Below are 18139 nucleotides of genomic sequence, written 5' to 3' on the forward strand. Positions count from 1 at the left end.
CGGCATCCCAAAGTGTTGGGATTACAGGTGTGAGCCACAGCACCCCGCCTGTATTTGGCTTTTCACATTTGTCCCTTCTCCCCCAGTCTCTCCGCCTTGCCCTTCTTTGGTTCTCTCTGTGTACTGGGAAAGGTCGATGGAGACATGCTCTTTGGTTGCCGTTGTAATGGAAGACCATTTCTTCTTCTCCTCCAGGAACTCTCCTGATGAATGCAGTGTGGCCAAAGGCGGGAAGATGGTGGGCAGCCCAGACACTGTCGGGATGAACTACGGCAGCTACATGGAGGAGAAGCACATGCCACCCCCAAACATGACCACGAACGAGCGCAGAGTTATCGTGCCAGCAGGTCAGGTGCCCACAGCTTCACTGCCCTCAGCAGATCACAACTTCCCCAAGGCTAGGCTGAGCCTCAGGGAGCTCTTCTCCCCGACCTGTGGTGTTGATCACATCTCCTTTGTCCAGAGCATGGCTTGTAAATGGGAGCTGGCAGAGGTCTGTGTATGGGGACATGCTCACGGATCGACAGCAAAGCGAGAAAAATACACTTGGATTTAAAAATACAAGTATTTAAAAAATATGTGAGACAGCAATATGTAGCCCCAGCTCTTTATTTTGCCACGTGGAGAAAAAGACACACACACGCTACATATGGAGAGAGAGAGAGAAAGAGGATGTCCAGGCAAACACGCAGTCTTGCTTATGCACGCACACATATGCACACGTGTGTATATGTCTATGAAAGGTGACTTTTCTAGGGAGGAATTGCCCCTTGTTGGAGATTATTGTGCCAAATATCTTATCCTTCATGAGGTGCTATTTATGATAGATGATAGGCTTGTTTGTTTTTAAAATTCTCTTATCTGGCAAAATAAACATTTGGGAACCATATATTATATTGCTGTCTTACGTGTTCTTAAACATCTAAAATTCCAGCTATCACTGGCCTGTAATACAGATTCCAATAACCAGAGTAACTCTTTACCACAAACATAATTCAAAACCAACCCAAAGGAATAGTTCTTGAACTTGAAAGACATGCCAAGAACTTATTTATTTAGCCAAACTAAAGGTAATAGAAAAAATGACTTAAAGCTCCTCAGAGGATACATGCTACATAAAACCAGCAATATAAGAACAACAGCAACAGTCACCAGTCAGTGAACCCTTACCCTACAGGAGGCATTTGGATAAATGCTTTAGAAACATGATCTCAAGCAATCTTTGCAAATGGGCATCTTTCTTATGATTTCCCTGATGAGGAAGATGAAGTTCAGAGAGGTCCACCAACTTTTCCAAGGGCATTTGGCTAATAAGAGGCCAAGTTAGGACTCAGGCAGGTCTGCCTTACTCCTTTAGTCTCTGCCTGTTGGCATTGGATTAAATCTCAGCTGCTTACAGCAATTTCTTTTTCTTTTTTTTTTTTTTTTTTTTGCTATTAATCCTGCCACAGTATTTTTAATTACGTACAAAGATCTGACATGTCACCCAGGGACCCATTTCACCCACTGCTCTGTTTGGCCGCCAGTCTTTTGTCTCTCTCTTCAGCAATGGTGAGGCGGATACCCTTTCCTCGGGGAAGAGAAATCCATGGTTTGTTGCCCTTGCCAATAACAAAAATGTTGGAAAGTCGAGTGGCAAAGCTGTTGCCATTGGCATCTTTCACGTGAACCACGTCAAAAGATCCAGGGTGCCTCTCTCTGTTGGTGATCACACCAATTCTTCCTAGGTTAGCACCTCCAGTCACCATACACAGGTTACCAGTGTCGAACTTGATGAAATTTCTGTGGGTTCCCTCCTGTTACTCGTTTAAGCCATCTGGTCACCCTGCGGTCCCGCCTCAGGGATTTGAATTTGGCATCAGCTCAGCCTGAAACCGTTGATTCCAGGTAGTTCAATATCATTTTCCTTCACTAAGTATCCATGCCAGTGTCATGGTCTCAGGGAGGCCGATCCTGAGCACTTTCGTCTAGAATTGCTCTCGTCTCCACCTGTGACTGCCAGTCTCCTGTTGGCCTGATTTTTCTTGATTTCATTCATTCCCATCTGCCATTATATTGCATGTTTACGTAAAAGTTTTCTTATTGGCCAGCCGTGGTGGCTTACACCTGTAATCCCAGCACTTTGGGAGCCTGAGGCAGGAGAATTGCTTGAACCAGGGAGGCAGAGGTTGCAGTCAGCCAAGATTGTGCCATTGCACTCCAGCCTGGGCTACAAGAGCAAGACTCCGTCTCAAAAAAATAAAAATAAAAAAATTAAAAGTTTTCTTATTATCCTCTTCCCTGAGTAGAACGTAAGCCTCACAAAGGCCCTATCTCCAGGGCCAGTTGCAGTGCCTGGTAAGTGGGAGGTGCTCAGTGACTATTAAGGGAGGTGGAGAATGGATGAACGGACACCTCACCACTGAGCTGCACTGTACAAGTTACTCCTTGTTGGCAAAGTAGCCAAGGGTATGCATGGGTGAAATCTGCACAAACTCAATTCTCCCTTGCTCCTGGGGTCACCTAAATTAATGTCTGCGAAGTGTAATGGCAAACAGGTTAGATTCCCTCCGTGGCGTGATTTTCCCTTTACCTGAGTTGGATCACGCCCGGTGAGCTTCTGTCACCTTCTAGACAGAAGAGTTCAGGAGTGCAGAGTACTTCGCAAAACATCTGGCCTGGATTTGTATCCTGGGTTTCAGCTTAGATTTGTCACCGTGTGACTTTCAGCAAACACATGAAGCTGGATTGATGCAGTAGGGTGTGAAAGGGACCATCCTTTGGGGTTGTGCCTGATTTCAAAGCATTTTTTAAGACTTATAGGAGACACTGATGGTAGATTATGAAAGGAAGAAAACTGTCCTTAGTATTTACTGAAAGGCAGTGGACAGGTACAGAGGCCTTGCATTTGGTTTGATCTTGACAATGCACCTGAATGCCTGAGACTGCCTCACTTGCTGCTGTGCCTCGGAACAGGGGGCTGTTCCTGTTGGGTGGGAAAAATAGAAACACAAATGCCCCAGGTGCCCACTCCAGATGTGTGGCACGCAAGAAAAACTTGAGGGCTGGGATGTGCCTGGAGGAGAGGCGGGAGGGCAGGGGTGTGTTGCCCAGACACCGGCTGGGCATGAACAAAGTGAGGTAGACACCCAGAGGAAGCCCCCTAACCCATCTCACCCTTTGCCCTCCTCCTTAAGAATATAATTTCTTCAAAGGAGACAAAACAAAGTGTTTAGATCTCAAAGATGAGAGAATCCATCTGAGGGGGCCTGCACTGAAGATTCCTTGCTTGATTCCTCATTGAATCACAGACGTAAGAGGTAATGCCTGGTACCATCTTCTAACTGGTGAGGCTGTATTTCCATGAGGTCATCAATATGCTTTGAGGTCATAAATATCCTTTTCAGTAGGGCCAGACTTGAGTCTTTCTACACTAAGGAAAGTGTTTAGAAAATAAGAGAGATATTTGTGTGGGGGAGAGAACAGAGAATCAACTGAAGTCAGAGCACCCAGGATTTTTTATACATAGTAGGTGCTCATCAAATATTAGCTGTATGGATGCAAGGATAGCTCTGCAAATTGGCTTATAGTAAGCTTTGATGTAAAGGCTGTTTCCTTTCTTTGGAGCAAAGTACTCTTCTCTTCAGCTCTTCCCTCCTTCAGTTGCTTCACGCCAGCGTAGGCAGTTATTCAGTTAATAGTGTTTGTAAGAGAGCTGGTTGTGGCTGATTTTGCAAGTTGTGAGTCTTTCAGTTATTGGTCAAGCTTCATGTATGTGTGCTCATACACACACAGAGATGAACACACACACACACATACACACAGCTTCATTGCACAATCTGGACAATTTTCCAATGTGGCCATGAGGTTGCAGGACCTCAGGCAGCTGTACCAGCTGCTGTATCCATCCCCATGGTATCCAGGTACCTCACTAAGGCAGATTTGGGGCATGGAGTACCCCATGTATGCAAAAAGAATTCTCCAGACCTGGTCCTGAGTGGTTCACATAGACCTTACTACTTAGAGACGTTGCTTGGCACTAATGCAAATCATACGGATAGCTGAATGAAAAAAAACATCAGTTATTCCCAAACACTTGTGCCATCATCAATCCATGCCGATGTTTACACACTAGAGGTAACAGTGGTCCTAATAAACACTGATGAGAACATTTGTACTGTATGGAGACTGAGAGATAAAACCACAGAGGAGCTGGGGGGCTTTGTCCATGTTCAGATTGGGTTCTGGTATGTGGAACCCAGTTTTGAGAAGTGATTCCCTCAACCCTGGTTTTGAGACTCATGATCTTGAGTTAATAAAGAAGCCCATAAAAAAAGTGTCAAAAAAAAAAAAGGCCCATAAGAAAGTGTCAACTAGAAAATGTCCCTAATTAATGAATGTAGACTGCCACTTGATATATTTACACTGCCTCCTATTTCAGAACAGATTTAAGAAAGCTCACATAGATACATATGAAAGTGCACAGTAGAATCCACTTTTTAAAAATAAAGGAATGTGGAGTATGGACTAAAGTAAGAATTGAACAGAGAGTAAAACCAGGAGTGAGGTTTACACACACCTCTGTGTGTGTGTGTGTGTGTGTGTGTGTGTGTATTTTTAATTGCAACTTTTAAATATTGCAGAATTGCAAAAGGTAGGTGTTACTTGGCTTCGAGGTATCATCAGGCAGTGTGAAAGGGATAACTCAGTGTCCACAGTAAAAAAAGAAAGCAAATGTGAAAAGACAGTCCAGCTATTAATTCTGAGTCTGGAGGAAGATGCGTTCCTCTGTTTGTCCTAAGGAAGATAGGGGGAGTCATGAGCAAAGCGTTCAACCAGTAGCGCCACCAGGCATTCTGGGCAGCCCTGGTTTGTGCCTGTTGTTCTGGCAAGACTGTCGATTGTGCCTTCCCCAAGGGTACTGGTTAGGCCATAATTCACATCTCTGGTTTTTATCTACGTATTTGGTGCACGTATCTATAAATCTAGGTGGATCTCTCATAGGGCCGGGCAGTTTCTTACATTGTTGTAGACCCAAGTGTCGTTCAGTGAAACCAGTTGTAATAAGAGGGGCCTGACAAGTGTGACATCCCCCATGCTGGTTACATGGCTCTTTTTTGGCCGAGCTTAATTTGGAGGTTGACTAGAAAGTGTTTTTTTCTTTTCCTTTTTTTTTTTTTTTTTGAGACAAAGTCTCGCTCTTGTTCCCCAGACTGAATTGCAATGGCACGATCTCAGCTCACTGCAACCTCTGCCTCCCAGGTTCAAGTGATTCTCCTGCCTCAGCCTCCTGAATAGCTGGGATTACAGGCGCCCGCCACCACGCCAGGCTAATTTTTGTATTTTTAGTAGAGATGGGGTTTCGCCATTTTTCCCAGGCTGGTCTTAAGCTCCTGACCTCAGGTGATCTGCCCACCTCGGCCTCCCAAAGTGCTGGGATTACAGGCATGAGCCACCATGCCTGGCCTAGAAAGTATTTTTCAAAGTATGGTCAGAACCACTTGCATCAAGATTACCTGGAAAATTTGTGATTAAAAATACACATTTCCTGCCAGTCACAGTGGCTTACACCTGTAATCCCAGCACTTTGGGAGGCCAAGGAGTTCAAGACCAGCCTGGACAACATAGTGGGACCCCATCTCTACAAAAAATTTTAACATTAGCCAGGTGTAGTGGTGGTTCCTGTAGTCCCAGCTATTTGGGAGGCTGAGGCAGGAGGATTCTTTGAGCCCAGAAGTTTGAGGCTGCAGTGAACCATGATTGCATCACTTCACTCTCACCAGGAAGCCAGAGTGAGACCCTTTCCCAGACACACACACACACACACACACACACACACACACACACACTTCCAAATGTTCCAAACCTGGATGTGGGGTTGGAGATTTTATATTATTAACATGCTTATTGTATATGTAATTTTCATGTATAATAAGGTTGAAAAGTTCCAATCTAGATAGAAGATATGAATTTTACTTTAATAGACTTGAATTATTTTTAACAAAGATATGGTTTATCACTTTTAGAAAAGGCAAGTAGACAAAAAGGAAGGGTAGAAATAACTAACAGTATCACATTAACATTCCAAAAAAAAATTAAATGAAGAATCACTCGTCGCGCTAGTTACTGTTACTCTTTAGGTGTTGGCTGTGAACATGGAGATGTGCTAACCAAGTGGCTGACAAAGAGGAAGGCACAGGCTCCGTTCACTTCTTAAAGTTGCAAAATGCTGACCAAAATGCAATAGGACCTCTGGCTTTAGCAGCTTATAGCATTTTGAAAGGCTTCTCTTTTTCTGTTTTTATTACTATTATTATTATTTATTTATTTATTTTGAGATGGAGTCTCACTCTGTTGCCCAGGCTGGAGTGCAATGGTGCGGTCATGGCTCACTGCAACCTCTGTCTCCTGGGTTCAAGCAATTCTCCTGCCTCAGCCTCCTGAGTAGCTGGGATCTCAGGCGCCTGCCACCACAGCCAGCTAATTTTTGTATTTGTAGTAGAGATGGGGTTTCACCATGTTGGCAAGGCTGGTCTCAAACTCCTGACCTCAGGTGGTCCACCCACCTCGGCCTCCCAAAGTGCTGGGATTACAGGTGTGAGCCACCGCACCCGGCCCCTTTTTCTGTTTTAATTCCCTAAAATAGGTGCTAAAGTGTTGAGCTTTTCAAACGCCTCTGCTTCTATTTTTAAAATAACTCACTTTCAGCATAGACCCTTGCGATAATCAGTAATCTCAGAGATAAAAGAGTAGCCCCATTCTTCTCTTAACTGTATCTCTTCACTTTCTTCATTATTAATTCGTTCATTAAACTCACTGTGTTCCATTCACCGTGAATAAAAGCTCTAATGAGATTTAAAATCACCTTTTCTTGCCCACCAAACACGTGTGGCTGAAACTACATGATTTGTGTCTTACTCAGACCCCCGTGCTAGGACCTTTCAATTCCATTAGAAATTGTTCATTGAGTTCCCATTACTCTTACTCACTGAGGAGATGACCGAAGGCTGTCAGAAGTAGCTAAGACCCACCCACGTGGGGTAAGTAGTTTTTGACAGACAGAGGAATGTGTGATTGAGAGCTCAAGTGAGTGATTCAGACCCGTGTTTCAGAACATGTGAGGAATGGAGATTGGTATGACAGGACAAATCAAGAAAAGCTTCACTTATACCCATGATGATGTGATTTCGAAAGCCCTTTGCAGCCTCTGCCATTTTCCTCTGCCACATCCCCAACTCACGTGCTGTATTTTCACCACCTGGTGTCCTTGTCCCTGCGGTTCCCTCTCTGGAATGTTCTTCCTCATTCTTCCAGACATCTTCAAAATCCACCCTGTCAAGGGAGCCATGCTTGATCCTCTGGCAGATTAATCACTCCTCTTACGACATCTTACCAATTCTTTTGTTATCACACTTTATTTTGTTTCATATTGTATTCTCAAATGCATGTATATACTTACTTAAACATGGATATTCTGCAAAGGATTTGAGATGCCTTGTGAACTAAACTACTGATGGGCATGTGCCCAAACAACTTATCAAATAGAAATTAGGAATCAGTGCTAAGGCAGTTAAAAATACAAATGAGAAACCAAGAGCATGTGAGGGAAGAATGCAGCCATTTTGACCACAAGCTTGCCCAAGATGCTATACTTAAGTTTCCAGTGTGGCTTTGAGCTTCCTGGCAGCCAAAATGAAAAGAGTTATTTGGGGAAATAATTTTTCCTTTCAAAAAAAGAAGTTTCACAGGGAAGGCAATGTTTATCTCAGTGTAGAATCCTGAAACAAGGATCCCTTGGGGCCACTGGGGCCATAGGCCCGACCATCGACAATCTTCCTGCCACAGTTGCAGCACTGCATTTCAACAGCCTATTTCTTGTGACATCTTCTATGAGCACTGAGTTACGTTAGAGAATAGCTCAGCACAGGTAGAGGACAGACACCTAGCATGAGTCTTTGGCAGTCTGCTTTCATGTAAAGAAGGGATCTTGAGTTCTCAGAGTAGTAGAGGACTGTGTAGTTTTCACGTGATCCTCCCTAAATATTGACATGCCCCCTCTGGGCTTTGAAAGCCAGTGAATAACAAGTAATAGAACATACCCTCCAACCAAGCCCTGATGGCTGATATATTATGTTTCCAATCCTCTTAGCGTGAGTTATTTATAAGCCTGTCTGTTTTATTAGATGGTAAGTTTAGTGGGGTGGTGATCATGTCTTTTTTGTTCTCAATCACCAGACAACACAGCCAGCACTTGGATTCTGTGTGGAGGAGAGTAAATGTGATTTATCAAGTTAACGGTAATCTAGATCTAACTAGCGGGAATCGCAGACTCGCAGGGGTTGCAGGATTCTTGGTGGTCTAAGTTCAGTCTTCCTTTAAACATGAGAAAACCCAGACTGAGAGAGGTCAAATGACTTTCCCAGGGACACTTGCACAACTGGGTGAGACCAGAGCCTATTCTCGGGCCTAGAACCTGTTGGTGAAATGACTTGTGTCTTCATCTTTCTTTGTTACGTCCCTGAACACACCCGAGGATCTCTTCCACTCTGTCGATATGATGGGACATGCTTCTTTAATCTTCTGTTTAAATTCCTGCTATGCTCAAACAACTAAATAACAAAACCCACTAAAATAGAAATGCTAACATCAAAGTTTATTATATGTATTTTAAAGTTATCAGCTGAATAGTGGTTGAGGAAACCTCCACTGGGTTACATGTGAGGCTGAAATCGAATCATTTTTTTAAAAAGCAATGACAGCTACTATCTATTGATATGCACTGTTGTCAGGCACTTGGACAAGAACTTTGTAGAAAAGGTATCATCTCATTTAAATCATGCGACCACCCTATCATGTAGGTACTCATTATCATTCTCACTTGACAGTAAAGAAACTAAAACTAGGAACGCTAAGAGAGTTGCCAAAGATGTCACAGCCAATCATTTGAAGAGCCAGGATTTGAACCCAGTTCTTTCTGACTCCAGAGTCTGGGTTCTTCTTCCTAAGCTGCACTGACAAAAATACCCAGGGGAGAACACAGGAATGGGATGAGAGAATATGTTTGTTAAATTGTTTGTAGACATTCTGCAACAGCCTTTTCAAATAAGACTTAAGTAAATAAAGGAGGTGGAGAGGGAATTTTGCAAAATAATCTACTGTGTTGCCTAGGGCTAATTTTTACATTTCTACAGTGCTAATGATGTAATCTGTTTTTCTTCAAAGTCAAAGAAAAGAATGGAATTGAAGACAGCTTAGATTTAGCATGAGCAGCTGGGTAGGTGTTAATGAATATACAAAAAAAAAGTGTTTAAAATAGGTGATTTCAGTTTGGTTCATCTTGTGTTTAAGATGCTTCTGGGACACCTGCCAGGCAGTGTGGTGGGCCTAGAGCTCAGGATGGAAAGTCCTTTATCGGGAGTCACAGCACTTGAGTTCTAAACTCTGCCATGTACTAACTGTGGGATCTGGGAAGCTACTTAATCTTGCTGTTTCTCAGATTTTTCATCACCAAAATATGGATGATAATAATTCCTACTTCATGTGGTGTTATATGGATTAAATACAGCAATATGTGTGACATGCTTAAACAGTACCTGGGATAAAAAGTGCAGCTCTTCTGTTTATATTTGGGTCTGGAAACTGCGGGAGCGCCCTGGGGACTCAAGATATAGACTGGCAGACACAGCTGCCTGTTACAGGTTAAATTGTGCCTCTCTCACAAGATATGCTGAAGTCCCAACCCCCAGTTCCTTAGAATGTGACCTTATTTGGAAATAGAGGTTTTGCAGATTTAATCAAGTTAAGATGAGGTCATTAGGGTGGGCCTAATAAAATGTCTGATGTCCTTACACAAAGGAGAAATTTGGACATAGACACACACAGAGGGAGATGATATGGAAACACAGAGGGAGAACTCCATGTGAAGACAGGCAGAGGTTGGACTGATGGAACTGCGAGCAATGGAACATTCAATTGCTGGACAGCACCAGAAGCTAGAAGAGCCAAGGACAGATTTTATCCACAGTCTCGGATGGAGCAAGGCCTTGCTGATACCTTGATTTCAGATTTTGATCCTCCAGAGCTACGAGACGATGAATTTCTGTTGTTTCTAAACCACACATTTCACATTTTGTGGTATTTGGTTACGGCAGCCCTAGGAAAATAATATAGCGTTCATGTTGTAGTTCAAACACGAGAGCAAATAAGAATGCCCAAAGATATCTATGGAAAGAGGAGAGGGGTAGACCAAGGATGAAACTCTGGGGATAGCAACATTTAAAGAGAAGACAAAGAAAGAAAACCCAGGCAGGGAGAAACCTTTACGTGGAACAAGCCCTTGCATTTCTAAAACATGATGAACACACACAATGTTGTCATGGAATAACTAACGGGAGGCAACAACAACAAAAGAAAGAACAATAACGATCATTATCCAAAAACAAGATGATTAGTTGAGAATGGTTCCATCCAGAGAAATAAACCAGTGTGTCAGAATGACAAAGCTATGTTTAGAGCCTAACAAAAATAATTTAGTGATGTATTTTTAAATAAAATACACAGAATGGTAGATTCTCAAACAAGTAGAGGACAGGCACTCTTTCTTGCCATTTTTGAATCTTTCATAGAGGATTATACAATTCATATAAGTAATTTTTGATGATTAATAAATGAATGAAGTAAAGCATAACATGAGTCAGGATGATAGCTGCATTAAAAATGAAAACTATGCAAAGTAAATAGGTAAAAAGTATGCAGAGAGGGCTCTTGGTTCTAGTAAAATAGAGAGGTTACTATAAAAGGACCTGAAAAACATTCCTTTTGCAAAACACCTGGAATTGCTGCATAGAGTTTAATATCCTTTTAAATGCACAGCTGAACTGGGAAGAAAGTCAATGAACTACTTAGGGACTAAAATAAGGAAAAAAGTGAGAATACAGCAGAGCAGCACATTCTTATGTTGACATCTGGTTGTCCTAGGTTGCTATAATGCAGAGATTTGGGTTTTAAAGGTCAACTAGGGGCAAGGAATGAAATCTTGAGTTTGCACAAAGCAGGGAATTGGAACTGAGCCTGTCATTAGCTGAGTCCCCACCCCATACATACAACAGTGTGTGCCAGGAACTCTAAGGCTGAGAAATTAATACAGAAAAATGGTCATGGGCTAGTGATAATCTGGGAAACCTGGCAGAAGTAAATACAAAATCTTCATGGAGAGACATGTCTTCAACCTATGCTGTACCGAATTCCTGCAGATAGAGACCCTCTAAAGATGACTCTGCCACCCGCAAATTACAAAAAAAATAGCTGAAGAGAGATCTCCCCCAACCAAGATTTAACAGAAACAACGAACATGATTAAACCCTCAAGAAGGTTAAATAATTAAAGTATTGGATAAAGAGTACAAAATAAATAAACTTTTTAAATATTAAGGAAGAACATAAAAGAAGGAGTCAAAAAGAGAGTTTGTTGCTAATTGAACCTCACTTCAGATAATAACAAAAGATTTAATTTAAAAAATGGATCCTAGAAGAAGGGAGTGAGATACAGGAAGGAAATGGGAGCAATGAAATTGATTCAGGTGAGGGTAGATCTAGAAAGAAATGGCTGTAAAATTACAACCACAGCCTCCTAAGTAGGGAGTAGAAAATTCAATGGAGTAAAAATACGAGGGAACATTTGTCGTGTAAAATCAGAGATTAATGATTCAAGTATAAGCTTTCTAAATTACTGGTGATTAAACTTAGATTTTGTTTAAAGATTAACAAGAAAGAGAACTAGAATGTCAAAGAGCCAAACCAATACAGAAACAAAGAAAAACAAGTGAATGAAGAAAAGTAGATCTATCTGATTAGACACTTGGAAAGGAGAAATAGAGAATGGACTAAGAAAGTTTAACATAAAGCACAAAATAAGACAGTAAAAATCAGATAGATCAGTAATAATAAGTGTAGATGGACCAAATTTGCCATTAAAGACAGAGAGTGATAGACTAGACTAAAAAATAGTCCACAATCAGTTATGGGTTGTTTACAAAAACATCTTGCACAAACAAAGATTGAGAGTTGACAGAATAAGATATGCTAGTCAAAATTGAGTTTTAAAAAAGCTGACAAAAATAGAAATAGAAAGCAGACAAAATATACTTTCAGGCAGAAAGCATAACTGGAGATAATTGAGGGTCATTACATAGTGAAAAAAGGTCAAATTCATGAAAAATATATAATAATGATAAACTTATATGTACCTAATAACATAGCCTTGAAATATGTAATGAACTGCAAAAAGAAATAGTCAAGTCCAATTTAGTGAGATATTTTAATTTGCATTTCTCTGTAATTGATAGGTCAGTGACATTAAAATTAAATATACCCTACCAAGGGTTTTTTTCTAGAACTCTGTACTCCCAAATTAGAGAATATGCATTTCTTAAGCAATCAAGGAACATTTATAAAAATTGACCATGCACTAGGCCACCAAAGGAGTAACAAACCGGAACTTTTTAAAAAGCTAATTTCAGCTGGGCATGGTGGCTCATGCCTGTAATCCCAGCACTTTGGGAGGCGAAGGTGGGTGGATCACCTAAGGTCAGGAGTTCGAGATCAGCCTGGACAACATAGTGAAACCCCGTCTCTATTAAAAATACAAAAATTAGCTGGGGATGGTGGCGGGTGCCTGTAATCCCAGCTACTCGGGAGGCTGAGGCACTTGAACCCAGGAGGCAGAGGTTGCAGTGAGCCCAGATCATGCCACTGCTCTCCAGCCTAGGTGACAGAGCGAGACACCATCTCAAAAAAATAAAATAAAATAAAATGTTAATTTCATATAGACTCTATTCACTGGCCAACGTGCAATAAAACTAGAAATCAATACCAGAACAATAAATGAACTCTACATATAAGTTAGAAATTTAAAAGGCTCAGAAACAGTCTTGAGATAGGCTCTTTATTTGAGATCAAGTTTCCATTTGTGATGGAATGAATCATTGCTCAAATTTAAGCCAGTTCTCTCTATTGGGCCTGCTTTATAAACGTAATTTCTGTCCTCCTGAGGATGCAAGATGTTAAATCTTATTTTTGCAGGCTTATGAGTGTCTTGGACAGCAGATTGGCTGACTTGCCCAGGGCCTGAATTTATAAACAAACACCTCACTAGGCTTGTGATATGGCTTAGAGGTACATTTTAGTTTTTATTTTTTGATGTTTTTTTCATAACCAAGAGTAATTTTTTTCTTTTGGGAGGCCAAGATTTTACATTGGTATTATTTAAGAAAAATAACATTCAGGAGTTTCATTATCACCAGTTTGGCTTTTATTTAATCTTACTTTATTCATTTCTCTGGAGGGGCCTCTGAAATAGGATGTTTGCCTGTGTGAGGCATTTTGTTTCACAAAGGCACAGTATGTCTTTGGCAATGCAGTACCCCTTTGCCTGATTTAAATATCTACTCAATATTTTCCTGGCAATAGTGGAACTCTACTAGGTCAGAATCCTGTTTCATGGAAATATATTTTTTAAATGTCAGCTTTCCTCCCTCCCTCCCACTGCTTATACCCCCACTCCCACTCCACATACAGAGTACATTAACAGTACAACTCCAGAACTCTGTGTGTAATGGTTTACTTTTATTTATTTTTTAAATTCCAATTTACCAAAGTAGATTTCATAATAACCATGTAACTTAAGATACAAATAAGAGGCTTCAGAGAGTGATGGCTTCTCCTGTTTAGCCTGTGCCATGACAGTTTACCATTTTGGTGTCCATGAAATGTAGAATGATGACACAGATGTTTTCAAAACAATTGGAATGGAAGGCTGAAAATGAACAACTTATCTTCAATGGCTTATGATTCATCTGACAGAAGCACCTCCAAAAGTTTCTTAAAATAGAATCATAAATTGGACTTTTGTGTCTTAAGGAGGAGGCTGCCCCTATGATAATAGATTTTGTTCTTATTCCATTTTAGCAGAGTTTGCAATGCAAAATCGAGTGTGTGGATGCATTCTTTTTTTGCAGTATGTTATTGTTGGCAAAGTGCTTTCACATCCATTATCTCATTTACTTTTCTATTCCCCTAACATTTCATTTAATTACCCACAGAAAAATATAAAACAAATTCCAGAGAGGTTGACGTTTATGTCTAGTAAATGGTTGAATAAGAATCCAAATGTGGGTATTTGGATTCCCAATAAAACCTTTTATTTTCATCACCAAGTTTTCTGTGATTGGTGTTATTTAAGATTTTTAAAAATTTCTTAGAAATTTTCAGTTACTCTGAAATCTCTAGAAATGAAAATCCAACCCTGTTAGCAAGACTCAAGGGCCTTGTTGATCTGAGCCCAACTTTCATCCCCATCCTCGTATGTTGCTGTGCTCTCTCTGAAATCCTCCACTGCAGCCACACCAAATTTCTCCCTTCTTCTTAAACATGTCAGATATTTCATGCCCATGTCGGATGAGGCTGGGCTAAGTGGTTCCCCTAAACCAAAGAGCTTCTCTCTACTTCTGTCAAAATCCTTGCTGTTAATCCAAGCTCACTCTCCTGGTAAGCCTTTCCCATTTTTCCTGGTTGGTGCTACCTCTCTGCACTTCCACTTCCTGCTTGGATCACGAAGTCTTTTTTTTTTTTTTTTTTTTTTGGGACGGAGTTTCGCTCTTGTTGCCCAGGCTTCTGGAGTGCAATGGGGCAATCTCGGCTTATCGCAACTTCTGCCTCCTGGATTCAAGCAATTCTCCTGCCTCAGCCTCCTGAGTAGCTGGGATTACAGGCATGCGCCACTACGCCCAGCTAATTTTGTATTTTTAGTAGAGATGAGGTTTCTCCATGTTGGTCAGGCTGGTCTCAAACCCTTGACCTCAGGTGATCAAACCTCCTTGGCCTCCCAAAGAGCTGGGATTACAGATGTGAGCCACCACGCCCGGCCTGATCACAGAGTCTTAGTTCTGCTTTGTGGTTGTGGTCATAAGCTGCCTTTCTCAGTGGATCCTTAGTGTTTCTCTTGGTCTTGGACACTTTGGAATCTCCATAGTACTGGTGCATATAGCCATATGCTCAATGCTTAATGACTTTTACTTGAATTAAATCTATCTTATTTCTTATCCTATTTGAGTCATTTCTCAGGTCCTGAAATTCTTCACATTGTTTTACAGAAGAGAAAAATGAGGTCCAGTTATAAAATTAAATGACAGGTTCCAAACACGCTGCTACCTGGAGGCAAGAGGTGTTCCTACCCAGGGCAGAAGGTTGCACCTAAACGTAGGCAAAGGTGATGCCTCGGCTGGGGCTTAGGCTGTAGTCCCCTCTCCTTCCTCCTACACATGTGTGGTTGGGGTCAAGAAAGGAGGAAGACAGGCCTGCTGAATCTCATAGGAACTCGTGAGCCCCTTTCTTTGATTCCTGGCGTGACAGAAGCCATAAAGCTTTGCTGAGATACCATGGACTGTGGAGGAGACTGGAGAGACTACTGGGGCTCTCCATGGAGTTAAAAGGTTAGAGCCAAAACCTGACAGCCTGGACCCAGTGCACTGACCTGAACTCTAAAAACCATCATCTATAGCTGCAGCATCATTGCCTGGCCAAAGTAGTGGAGGTGGAGTTCAGTGTGAGCAGAGACTAGGTCTTCAGTCTTGTTATCACTTCACTGCCCAGAGATTTGTTAAGTGTTTCCTCTGTGAGAGCATCTAGGACAGATGCCCAAAGGAGGTGGTGAGTGTAGGTGAGGGCACAAGAAGGTGCTAGTCCTTCACGCTGTGGGTGGCATGTGGCACAGGCATGGAGGCATTGGCTCAGGAAATGTAGGGTGGAGGGGGAATGGTTGGGAATGACACCCATGGAACAAAGGACTGTGTGCTTCATGCTGGGGAATCTGGGCTTTTCCCCTGCAAACTGTCCTCTATTGCAACACCTCCGGAGTGGGTGCAGGAGAGTGGTGCGAGTGCACAGGAGAAAAGGAATGCCCTCATTTCTTCTACCAAGTGGCCATGTTTTGTTTTCACCATTGTTTGCTTAGAAATTTATAGGGCAGATGTGTGGAGATCAAATGCTAAAAGGATGTGGGAGTGTTGTGACTTCATGTAATTTTACTCTTTTCAGATGAAGCAATCTATATTAACAAAATATAAAAGAAACTGAAACTAACTTTTTATACCCTTGAAAGCAATTTTATAAAAATACTTTCACATATATACTATATATAGGTAGTATATATAGCATATATGTAAGTATATATTTTATATATGTTATATATTTCATTATTTTATAAAAATATTTTTATAAAGTATTTTAGTAGTTTTATTTTTTATGCTTTTTATAAAATGCTTTGCATAGTTTCATTTTTATTTTTTAACTTTTCTTTTTGTTTTTTTACTTTTATTTTTTATGCTTTTAAAAAATACTTTTTATAAAGTATTTAAAGTATTTTATAAAAATACTTTCACATATATTATATATAGGTGGTATATATAGTATATATATATAATATACATTAAATATATATATATATATATGCCCTTTTTAAGACCATGTTTTGGTTTTGAAAAATAAAGAATACATTTTTTATAAATAATTTGTGACACAAGTATTCCATATTTATTATAGAAAAATGAGAAAATATAGTTTAGTGAAAATGACAAATCTAAAATTCCCCATCTCCTTTTCCTCAGAGACAACAGTTCACATTTTTCTGTATCTCTCTCGGAATTTCTTTCTCCGCAGATATTTATATATCTTTGCAAAATACAATGATATCATAATAATATTTTGAAATTTTAAAATGCAATCTACTCTGAACATTTTATCATATCAATAAATATATTTCAACAGTGTAATTTTTAGTCTCTAAATATCACAGGAATATTCCTAAATGCATTACAAAACTAGTTCTCTTTTGCTGGACATTTAGGGTGTTTCCAATGTTTTGCTATTATAAACAACACTACAAAGAACATCCTTGACAATAAATCATTGCGCACATCCTCTATTATTTCCTTAGGATAAATTTCTAGAAATGGAATTTTTAAGCCAGGGAATCTGCACATATTTAAAGACGTTTGATTGTATTGTTGTGTTGTATTGTTGTATCGTATTGTTGTGTTGTTCATCAGAAAGGTTGTAGTAATTTATATTCATATCGGCAGAACTCCAGAACAGCCTTTTACCAACTCAAAGTGAGACTTGTAGAGATAAGTACAATACTGGTTGAGGACTTTGTCTCTGGGGTCTTGCACCTGATTCCCTTAAAGGAAAACTGAATGGGCCATGATAACCCTTGGCTTGATGAGCAAAACCAATTAAGGGGCACACCAAGGGATAATAGAGAGATTAAACTTCTCCTTTCACCATTTTAACATGAACCTAGTGGCTTTCAGACAATATGTTTAGGTATCATTTTGAGAATATCCAGTTCCACCATTTAGAGAAGAAAATCTATTCCCAGAATGAACTTATTTCTAGGAAGTACAGTTGTTACATTAAAAAAAAAAAATAGTCCTCCCATTTTGTTAAAAGCAAAGCAAAACAAAACAAAAAGGTGGGTTTGGCTAACATGAAAGGATGGAGCTTATAGGGAATGACTTGGGTAGGATGGGGGGTTTTCTCTCTGTGAAGATGGAGCAAACTGTCCTCTGCACAGAACCAAAGATAAAGAGAACTTGCCTAAGACCTCAGTATGATCCATTTTTGTAGAAAGAGGAATTCTGACATGTCACGATAAAAGAAACATTTTATCTCTGAAAGCCAAATTCTCAGCCAATGACGAAGAGTCATCTGAAGTTCAGTGAACTGGATAACATTAACCTTCCATATCTACATTCAGTTTTCACAGACTAACAACATGTTTCCAAGTGTTTGGATGTTCTGTCATCACGTGGATTTTTGTTGATTTCTCCTACAAAACAATTCCTTTATTTGGTTCTGACTGATTTTTTTTTTTTTTGTCTCACTCTGTCGCTCAGGCTGGAGTGCAGTGGCCTGATCTCGGCTCACTGCAAGCTCCACCTCCTGGGTTCATGCCATTCTCCTGCCTCAGCCTCCCAAGTAGCTGAGACTACAGGTGCCCGCCACCACGCCCAGCTAATTTTCTTTTTATTTTTAGTAGAGACGGGGTTTCACCGTGTTAGCCAGGATGGTCTCGATCTCCTGACCTCGTGATCCACCTGCCTCAG

General features: G+C 40.6%; 1 protein-coding gene across 8 annotated transcripts in view; it reads left to right on the forward strand.

Annotated features, from left to right (window-relative positions):
* The window catches only part of ERG (ETS transcription factor ERG), a 297697-nt gene that overhangs the window by 240640 nt on the left and 38918 nt on the right, over positions 1-18139 (forward strand). For all 8 annotated transcript variants that reach the window (XM_032174500.1, XM_058427799.1, XM_058427798.1 and 5 more), the window contains one exon: positions 196-347. In XM_032174500.1, coding sequence (XP_032030391.1) covers positions 196-347 — 152 coding nt within the window. The remainder of the gene's footprint in view (positions 1-195; positions 348-18139) is intronic.

The sequence above is a fragment of the Hylobates moloch genome, unplaced genomic scaffold, assembly GCF_009828535.3.
Source record: "Hylobates moloch isolate HMO894 unplaced genomic scaffold, HMol_V3 SCAFFOLD_14, whole genome shotgun sequence".
Lineage (NCBI taxonomy): Eukaryota > Metazoa > Chordata > Mammalia > Primates > Hylobatidae > Hylobates > Hylobates moloch.